The sequence below is a fragment of the Haemorhous mexicanus genome, chromosome 6 (genome assembly GCF_027477595.1).
Source record: "Haemorhous mexicanus isolate bHaeMex1 chromosome 6, bHaeMex1.pri, whole genome shotgun sequence".
NCBI lineage: Eukaryota > Metazoa > Chordata > Aves > Passeriformes > Fringillidae > Haemorhous > Haemorhous mexicanus.
Genome location: NC_082346.1, coordinates 16950951 through 16960636, shown reverse-complemented (window position 1 = coordinate 16960636; position 9686 = coordinate 16950951). Strand labels below are relative to the sequence as shown.

General features: G+C 44.2%; 1 protein-coding gene across 2 annotated transcripts; it reads right to left on the bottom strand.

Moving 5' to 3' along the window:
• Positions 1-361: 361 nt before the first annotated feature.
• LDHA (lactate dehydrogenase A) lies at positions 362-7348 on the bottom strand. 2 transcript variants are annotated; one of them, XM_059849001.1, is made up of 8 exons: positions 7196-7348; positions 5550-5681; positions 4688-4805; positions 3799-3972; positions 2835-3008; positions 1914-2031; positions 1364-1487; positions 362-1184 (listed from the first exon to the last, which is right to left on the bottom strand). In XM_059849001.1, the coding sequence occupies exons 2-8, from the start codon at positions 5670-5672 to the stop codon at positions 1020-1022; spliced, it is 996 nt and encodes a 331-aa protein (XP_059704984.1). In that variant the 5' UTR covers positions 5673-5681; positions 7196-7348; the 3' UTR covers positions 362-1019. The 2 variants fall into 2 exon arrangements, with proteins under 2 accessions (XP_059704984.1, XP_059704985.1); XM_059849002.1 differs by having other exon boundaries at positions 5550-5678; positions 7196-7333.
• Between the last annotated feature and the right edge of the window lie 2338 nt (positions 7349-9686).

The following is a 9686-nucleotide window of genomic DNA, read 5'->3' as shown; positions in this document are numbered from 1 at the left end:
CTTGTGAGATTTCGAAGATGTTTTGCCAAACTGGAGAAAATCACATTTATTATGACCAGTGAAAACTGAAAACTCAAAAGGTTCTTGGTCTCAGCACCATAACCAGCACAGCTTAAAACTGAGCCTTTGCCTTAAGGCTTTTCATGTTCCTGCTGGCTCAGAAGAGGTTGGAGTTTATTTTAAAAATAAACTGGGTGAGACTTCCATAAATATATAACTGCCTGAAGCCTCCAGCACAACTGTACACATAACATTATTACACAGGTGATATTTGAGTTAATGTGACTTGAAAAATAGAATTGATTTAGGTGGGTGGAAGTAGAACTGCATGTGGAGACAAAGAAAAACAAGGAGACAGAAATAACAGTTTGTGGTTTATTTGGTGTTGTAGTTGGTACTACAGTTGGACAGTCACTGTCTTGTTGCACATAGAAACCTTAACATTTTTTTAAACATGCTCTGGAGACAGAACTTACAACTAGACTGATATAGTACACAAAAATAAGGTTCTCTAAGAAAAAAATACCCACAAAAATTCCAAAGCAGTGTTAGGAAAATACACTTGGACCTATCAACAGTGAAATATTTAAGCAATTCAGCCGGCAGAGAAGGTTGGTCAATTGGCTTGACAATCCTTTAACTTCAAGAAATGTCTTTGGTTTCACATTGTGTAGCAATTACTCTTTATTCCTTCGAACCAACATGAAACAAGATGAGGAAAAGGCAAAGGGTTTTTTAGGCAGTGCTGCTTTGAATGCTGGATTTGTCATACCACTTCACTGAACAAGACTGACTAGGTAATCTAGCTCTGGCTAAGAACATGGGTGTCTGTGAACAGGGAAAACCCTAGATTAGTTTCCTAATGCTATCTTCAGGAAACTCCTCTGTTCAGATTTGAGCTTTCTGTGTGTTCTAGTTGAGATAATACATTGAAAGATTTGACTTACTTGGAAAGTGCAACGTAAGACAAACCACTAAACCCGTTAAACTGCTAAGACCCAAAAACTGCTCGGGCAGGTTTAAAACTGTAGTTCCTTCTGGATTGCCCACAGTGTGTCTGCACTCTTCCTTAATTTGTCCTCTTCCTCAGGTTTTAGGATCATCTTTATTACATCAGTGATGCCATTACTGCCCAGTACACAAGGAACACTTAGGAAGACGTCTTCTTTTATTCCATGCAAGCCCTGAAAGGTACAGAAGGATTGTTAGGCTGGAATTTATGTATGTTTGTATGTTTCATAGAATATCTTATCAGGGAACCAAATTTAATTGAAATTAAACTAGAAAGTGATTGCTGTATTTCAGAATTCCAGACATACTTAATTCTCAGTAAGACAAAAATTAGGAAAAAGGGGCTGCTCACCTTAACAATGGTAGAGATGGGGTGCACTCTTCTCAAATTCTTCATAATACTTTCAGCTAGGTCTCCCACAGAAAGGCCAATAGCCCAGGATGTGTACCCCTTCAGTTTGATCACCTCATAGGCACTGCAGAGACACAATACTCATTAAAGAACAAGCACCATCAACTGAACTGCTTTGAGTTTGTCAGAAAGGCTTTTGGATTTTTCCCATCAATTTGGAGGCATCTGAAGCTTGACTGATTTTCTGGAAGGACCAAAATGAACTCAGCAGTGAATAATTTTATTTGCATTTTACACTAGTCCCCACAATTATACTAGAAGTTTTTGCGAGCCTAGAAGTTTAAGCTCTTCCCTAATTTAAAGTTTGCTAATCATGAAAATTTAACTATATTGCTCCTTAAAATATTATTTCATGCTCCATTATGTTTGCATCCTAGCATTTGGGGCTACTGAGATATTCTAGCTCCGGGTACTGCAGAACAGAGATTTTTCAACTCTTTATGATTTGTTCTTGTGTTGAAATTTATAAAAAAGCCACGCCAGTATTTACCTGTCCACAACCTGCTTATGGACATCTTTCCAGTGTTCCTTGTCTCCATCAGTTCCCAAGTCTGGATGAAGAGCCTTCAGAGAGACGCCAGCAACATTCACTCCACTCCAGACAGGCACTGAGAGGTGCACATAGATTAATTATCTCACAATATTCAGTCCTTCTCCAATTAACAGTTAACATGAGATCCAACTGGATTAATCTGCAACATATCACTTACAATTTACCTATGATCTTAAATATAGTATGACCTATAAGGCCAGCCTAAATTGCAGCCTGAGAACCTAGGAGCACATCAACATTTATATATGGTGTCAGAAAGTTTGAATAGACCTTTGTTAACCTGAAATACCTGGGCAATATGAACTAAAATGACAGTCACTGCATTTTGCAAAGTTTTCCTAAAGTGCATTGATTCCAAGTGCATTCTGGTGGGTGTCAGGAAGCAGACAGCACAGCTCTGGTGCTGCTTGGAAAAGTACAGGTTAAATAAGGAAAAAGGGCTTTCTCCTGTCCTCCAGACTTGCCTCTGCAATTCCTATATACAGTGATTAAGAGATGCCAGGAATGGCAGCTGACTGCCAGTAGGTCTGGTGCAGATCTCTGAGAGGCCTTTGCAGAGAACTTTATCCTCCTGCTGCTTCAGTTTGGGTTTTTTTGGGAGTTACGTGAACAATCTAGCCTAGAAATGTTGAGCCAGCTCAGGTTACAGTAACGACCTTTTCCAAGCACAGTCATTCAGGTCAAATATAGATCATCTAAGGTTACTCTGTGCAGCAAATGACTTAAATCAGAACTTGCATTTTCAAGGTGCTGTAGTGCAAAGGTTTTGCAGCAATGTTTTGCTGTAGGTTTTCAAGGTGTCCCTGGCAGACAGCATCAGGGAGTTCTGTGTAACAGCCAGCCTGATTTCACCCTTACCACTGGAATCTCCGTGCTCTCCAACGATCCATCCATGGCAGCTCAGGGGGTGGATTCCCAGCCTTTCTCCCATGAGGTGGCGGAAACGGGCAGAGTCCAGATTGCAGCCACTCCCAATAACACGGTTTTTGGGGAAACCACTGATCTTCCAGGCCACATAGGTCAAAATATCCACTGTGAGGAGAACAGGGGCATAATAAGTGCCACTCATGAGCAGATTGATAATGAGGATGGTACCTTGCATTTATCTGTAAGTTTTACCTGCATGCTGGTTTCAGGAACAGAACACAAAGCAGTGCCCATGGCCAGGCACTGCAGTGGGCTAACATAATGACTGTTTAATATAACATAATGACTCTTTTGAACAGTCCCTCAGCTCTGCCTTTCTGCTATGCATGCAATTATCAGTGACCCTACTGTGCTCAAGATCATTCGGTCTGAAAACCCAAGTTTATTTCTCAGAAGACCAAACTGCTGAGCCTGGAGAGGGAAGATGACATTTTTTGCTATACAGATACCACAGAATGGTTTGGGTTGAAAGGAATGTTTAAAATAATTTCATTCCAACCTGCTGCCATGGACAGGGAAATCTTCCACATGACCAGGTTGCTCAAAGCTCCATCCAACCTCACCATGACCATTTCCTGAAATGGGGCATCCAGAACTTCCCTGGGCCACCTGCTCCAATGTCTCACCACCTTCATAACAGAGAATTTCTTCCTTATAGCTAATCTGGATCTACCTCTTCCAGTTAAAGCAGTTGCCCCATGTCCTATCACTACATGCTCTTGTAAAAACACCACCTCTTTTAGGCCCATTTAGGTACTGGAAGGTTCTCCAGGGTCTCCCCAGAGCCTTCTCTTCCCCAGCACAAGTATCTTCCAAAAGCCTGTGCACTAATGCCACCTTACTGAAGGAAGACTATTCTCTAAGCCAAAGCCTCTTATGGCAGCACAAGACAAACCTGGGTTTGAGACAATAAGCAGCTTGCAGTCAGGACTGTATTTGACGACGTTGGGAATGATGAATTTGAAGATATTCACGTTGCGCTGGACCAAGTTAAGGCGGCTCTCTCCTTCTTGCTGCCGGGCACCAGCAGTGACAATGACCAGCTTGGAGTGTGCAGTCACACTGTAATCTGCAGACAAAAGGCTCTGTCAAACATGACCTCTACTACACGTGGTTCAGAACAGGAGTTCTCACTTCAATTCTGTACTGGGATCTCAAATTCTCAAGATTGAGGGTGCAGCAATTCCCTGGTAATTGTTACTGTAGACTTTGCCTCTATAGAAAATGGCATTTCATTTTAAGACAGTAGCTCTTGCCACAACATTGAGGCATGATGCTATTGGAAAGCACAGCTGCAGGCAGTGGTACTCCTTGCTTCTCAGCCACAAATGGGACTGGGGATAGCTGTTGGGATAGCATTCAGAGTAAGTGCTGTGTAGAACAGGAAGAAGGCTCTGCCCTCATAACTTACTACCTATAGGAGCTGTAATTAAGGTATGAGCTGGTTAAGCCTTTGCCCTACTCAAGGCTGCCACTAAAAGTTATCAGAATTGGGCAGTAATGAGTTCAGGGGTTAATTGGTCATGAAATAAAAAGTTCTCAAAGGTGCACAAGTACTTAAGAAATCCATTACTCTGTACTGAGTAGTGAACCATGAAAGAAATTTCTTAGCTGGACTGGCCATAAGAAGGTATATTTAAAAATGTCAGCTGAATACTATATCCATGAGGTTTTCTCCCAATAATTAGGGTGACAGGGTAAGTGCTAGATTTGGCTGTCCTTGTGAGACCTGAAGTGGCTATCTCCATTTAGAAACAATGGGCACATGAGAGCCAGCTACTTGCCTTTGCCAGAGACGATCTTTGGAGTTTTAAGGAAGAGGCTGCCATGCTGGAGATCCAGCATCTCTCCTCTGAGCTTGTCCTCCACGACATCAACAAGGGCGAGTTCATCAGCCAAGTCCTACAAGAGACCAAGAGCAGTGCTGAGTTTGCTGCCTCTTTCAGCAAAGCCCCCAGTTTTCAAACTGTGAAGTTACAATTATTTTAAAAGCTACTTAAACAATTTTGGTCATCTCTAACACTTCACTTCTTCCCAGAGTCCTTCAGTTAGTCCCCTGGGATATCCACTTCCTTGAGTTCACTTTATACTTTTCATAACCACATTCTGCATGAAATAGGAGTACAATTAAGCAGGACAATAACAAAGAATAATTTAATAGTGATTCATATGCAACCTATTTGACAGTCAAGAAAAGGCTGATGTTAACTACAGCATTTTCAGTATGATAACTGAAGGCAGAAGACAAGTCATTCAGAGTGTCAAGGACCAATTTTTCCAGACCACACTGCAAAGAATCATTCCATTGCTCTGCTCAAGACAAAATAAATCCTCAGTTCTCAATCTTTTTGTGTATTTAGAGTGTTAAGAGAATTCCTGCTTAGAAGGAAGTCTGCAAGTCCCACAAAGGTAAATGCAGCTCTTAAAATGATACATAAAGGACATTCTGCCTGATCCTGAGGCAACCTTTATCTACAAGAACTGCAGCTATTTGTTCTCTGTCAATAGCTTGAAGACTATTGCTTCATTTCAGGCCCAAAAAAGGATTGTATAACCAGAAGTTCATCTAATAAGGGTGACTACTTTTTTTGCCCCTCTTTTAGGTCTCGGGTTCTTCTGGTGCTTCCTCCCAAGCCTGACACTTACCTTCATGAGGATGCTGATGGCACAGGCCATTCCCACTGCACCCACACCAACCACGCTGATCTTATTTTCAGCATGGCTCTCCTGTTTGTGGACAGCATGGATGAGCTGATCCTTGAGAGACATGGTGCACTGCTGAAAGCAAAGAAACAGATCATTTGTCTAAGCTTTGGAGCTTTTACTGACACCAAAATATTTATATCCAGCAAGACAGACTTTATTCTAGGATGATAAGAAAATGGATACAAAACAAATGAATAAAATGTCTGGCAAGACTGTCTGTATGCCACAAAATGATTGCAAAACTGAATTACTGGTGACAATCCTCTGTTCAAGCTCACCCTAGCTTTGCCTCAAATACAGCCTGAGAGCCATTGATTATATTACATAGCTGGTGGCACTCCAGCAGCAGGAGCAGAATGTTCTAAATGGCCATCCATATTACATTTAGGTACAGGAAGCCATTTTAGTACTTCTAAGCAGAGCACAGTCTGGCACTCTCTATTCTCTCACCCTGAAAAACTGGTATTCTGTGCCCTGAAGCCTTTCCAGAGCTCAAGTTGTGCAACACTGAGGCAAGCCCTTTCTTAGGGCAGCATAAGCCTCCACGTCAACTTCATGAATTTGTTTTGAAGTGAAACTGCAGAGTTTTGAATTAAGATGGCTGGAGTCTGGTGTTACCATCTCTCCCACCATCCCATTTTAGCTGCAGCTGCCCAGCATCCTGGTTAGTTGGGTTCTGAGAGCCAAGGGGGTGCAGAAATGGCACAACGACGACAAAGGATTGTCCATTCATCCCCGTCTCTGCGCGGAGGCCACCACCAGGCTTTCCCAGGAAATGGTGCTGCACTGGGAGCTGCGCTGGGAGCAGCCTGAGGAGCCCAGGGCAGGAGCAGCTGCACAGACGGACGCAAGTACAGACACCGCATGACTAGTGCTGAACAGGCAGCGACTCGTTCAGAGCATGAGAAGCCAAGCAGAAGGTAACGACTGCAAATTTTGGGGCTGAGGGGAGGGCCAGGAAGCCAGCAGGGCCCATATTTAGGAAAAACCAACCCATCTACGTCAGTCTTCCTGTGCAGGAGCCTCCTGAAGCACGGCCATGCAGCGCACTCTCCACGTGAAGTCCTCCCTTTGGCACTATAAGCACTTCAAGGCTGATCAGAGCCACCCACTCAAGCACGTCTGTTACACTCAAATTTTTCTTCCTTTTAAGAGTGCCATACCCTCAAAGAAACAAGTTAGGGGAGCGGTAGGTGGTCCACTAATGCTGTATTTGAAACGCAGCCCGAAGCCCATCCTCAAGTCTCTTTGCAGGATCACTCCCTGGGGCCGCACGCACCGATTACGGGAAGCAAGCTAATCCACGGCGGCTCAAGAGCATGGAGGGAGGGGACGATGGGGGGGTGTGAGTGGACTCCAGGGCTGTGCAGATTCCACCACGGCCGGGGGGAACTCATCAGAGCAGACGGCGTGGAGCGGACTTTGTCCATTTGTCGCCGCTTGCTCCACCACGTCCCCCCGGAGATTTGCAGGACCAGCACCGCCTGCGGGACCAACACCGCCTGCAATCCCCCTTCTCGCTCTCCCCCTGCTCCTGCACCCCCGGCTCCGCACCCATCCCCGCCCTCCACGGCGATCGCACCTACCGAGCGTCCTCACCCAAGCGCGGCTGTGACGGCGGGGCGGGGGAGGTGGCGGCCGCCGCCTTAAATACGGCCCGGGCGGCTGACGTGCGGCGGGCGGGCTGCGGCGGTGGGGACGTGCCCGCCGACACGTCGGGGTGGAGAGACGGAGAGGGAGGAGGGGGAAGGAGCAGCGGGAAGGAGATGGAGCGGAGAAGCGGAGGGAGGCGAGCGCAGGAGAGCTGGGGCGGGGCTGAGGAGCTCAGCTATGCGTGCCCTCAGGGCTCCTCTGAGGGCTCTCGGCCGCGGAGAGTTCGCTCTCTCTCCTGCTGACTGGGATGAGTGAGAGCAAACGCTCCGGCTCTGCAGAGTTTGTGGGAATTCGAGGCATTCCTGCCTTTGTTTCCCGCCCAGGCAGTGCCGGCCAGCCCTGTGCTCCTCCTCAGGGGTTTATGGCGATAGTTCTGGATGGGGCCGCTTGTCGGGTGGCTGAAAACCAGCTTCTAATTTCCATTTAAATGAACAGATATTTGTGGTTTTTTGTTTACTTCCCCTTTCCTTGTAGTTACGTATCCAATCCCCCCCCATTTGTTGTGTTAGGTTATATAAGCCAAATCTTTTGAGCCCTGCACGGTCATAGAAGCGGTTCCCTGGCCATTGGGATGTACGTTCTGTGGCACTTTCTCAATTTAAATGCTTTTTAAATGCTTTTTCTCCTGAGAGGGGCTGCTGCATGGAGTGTCAGACGGCGATGCCTCAAAGACAACACTAATGTTTTCCTGGAGCTAGTGGAAATTCCATGACTGGACTCGCGCTGGTCAGTTTCAGTCACACCAGGCTGTCAGTTTCCTGTCACCCTGCAGTTGGTTAGTAAAGCCAAATCCTTCTCCCATTCACTTATTTCTTTCTCGGACTCCCAGCAAAAAGCAAAACCAATTTTAAAAAGTTTATTTTTTGGAAGTTTATTTCTTGAATGCCTGAAGTTTCGATTTTATACTATACTATTTTGTGGGTCGTCCTACAAAACTGGATTTTAGTAAATCCATGCTGCCTTTTATCCCTTTGTTATTCATTGAATAAGATGTTTTTAGTCAGATTCTCCTTTGCAAGTTTTTCTGAAGAACTGCACAGACATCAAAATCACAGGCCCAAACTGCTTCCACCATGGCTTACTTCTTAGAACCTGCTGTTCTCTGGTCCTCTGGTAATGCCTTCAAGTAGGCAAATTTACATAAAATCTTTTGGATTTGTGCACATCAGGGTTCTGGGATTGAGAATGCCTGGCTCCTCCAGCTGGACAATAGCAAACTCTGTGAGTTTTGCTCACTGTCTGTGAGTTGTGTTCATTTATTATCTTTTACCCACTTCTGCTTTCTCCTTCTTCTCTTAGACATCCTGTCCTTACCCCATGGATTATGATGTTCATCCTTACTGAAAATCAGGTAAGTATTAATTTAATCTCAAGTGAGTAGCTGCATTACCTTTTTTTCTCATTTTTGTTTTTACAGTAATCATTTTTTTCTTCCTTTTAAAAAAATATTGTAGTTGTGGTACCTTTACAATCCTTGAGTTTAGTTTTCTTTTGGGATTCTGACTCTGATTTTTTGGCCACATCTGTCCTCAGCTCCTAGGATGTGCTTGAGTTCCTTTTGAGGTGCTTATCTTGCTGTGGCATGCCTGGTCACACACCATCCCAGTGATAATTCCCTTCTGCTGGGGTGATCTGACAGGAGTGGTAACCCAAAGCCTCACCATTTATTTGACAGCTCATTGGCAAAATAACAGAAACAAAAAATACTGGGGAGAAAGCATCTTGAAGCATAGAATTTGCCTAGATTTGCATGAAACAAGACAGAAAAATACAAAATTCTGCTTATTATAAAGACCACCACTTCCGGCAAGCGAGGTTAAATACACATATTGGTTGTTAAATATACATATTTATACAGAAATATATATTTTGGTTGCACTAGATGTGCTTTGTTCCTTGCTGCTGCTGGAGGAAGGAGCAATGCTTGTGGGATGTCCCATTTCAGAGAAGACTGGTCACTGAGGAAGGGAGGTGTGGGTAGATGCTGAGCTTGCCCAAAGCCACATGAATGCAGGGTGAAAAGGAAACATAGTTCTGTCATTCTGCATTATTCTGGGTTCACTGAGCATCTTGTTCTGTCAGAAGCCTCAAGGATGGATTAGGAGATTTAGTTCTGCATCCCAGGAATCTGTATTTATAGTGGCTCTATATGAATGGAACTGAACATCTCATCCAGGTTTGAGTTACAGACATCTGGCAGGACAGAAAATGAACTTTTGACAGGAATTAAGATCAATAAGAAATATTTTTGCCTAAAAAAACTTTTACTTCTGAAGAGTTTAAATGCAAGATAGGAAGCTTCTATGGCAATACTGGCTGAATAGAATAATAAGCATTTTAAAATGGGTAACTAATGTAAAGCAAGTGGTATTTTACTACTCTCAGTGAGACCAAAGCTCCCAAGAGAAGACTATTGGTATTGTA

What these genes read in the sequence shown, in the direction of transcription:
- LDHA (XM_059849001.1), bottom strand. Translation starts at nt 5,672, where the DNA reads ATGTCTCTCAAGGATCAGCTCATCCATGCTGTCCACAAACAGGAGAGC. An exon ending in AAAGATCGTCTCTGGCAAAG is followed by an intron (nt 3,973 to 4,687) that starts GCAAGTAGCTGG and finishes TTTTGTCTGCAG; the next exon opens with ATTACAGTGTGACTGCACAC. An exon ending in CCATCTCTACCATTGTTAAG is followed by an intron (nt 1,185 to 1,363) that starts GTGAGCAGCCCC and finishes TGTACCTTTCAG; the next exon opens with GGCTTGCATGGAATAAAAGA.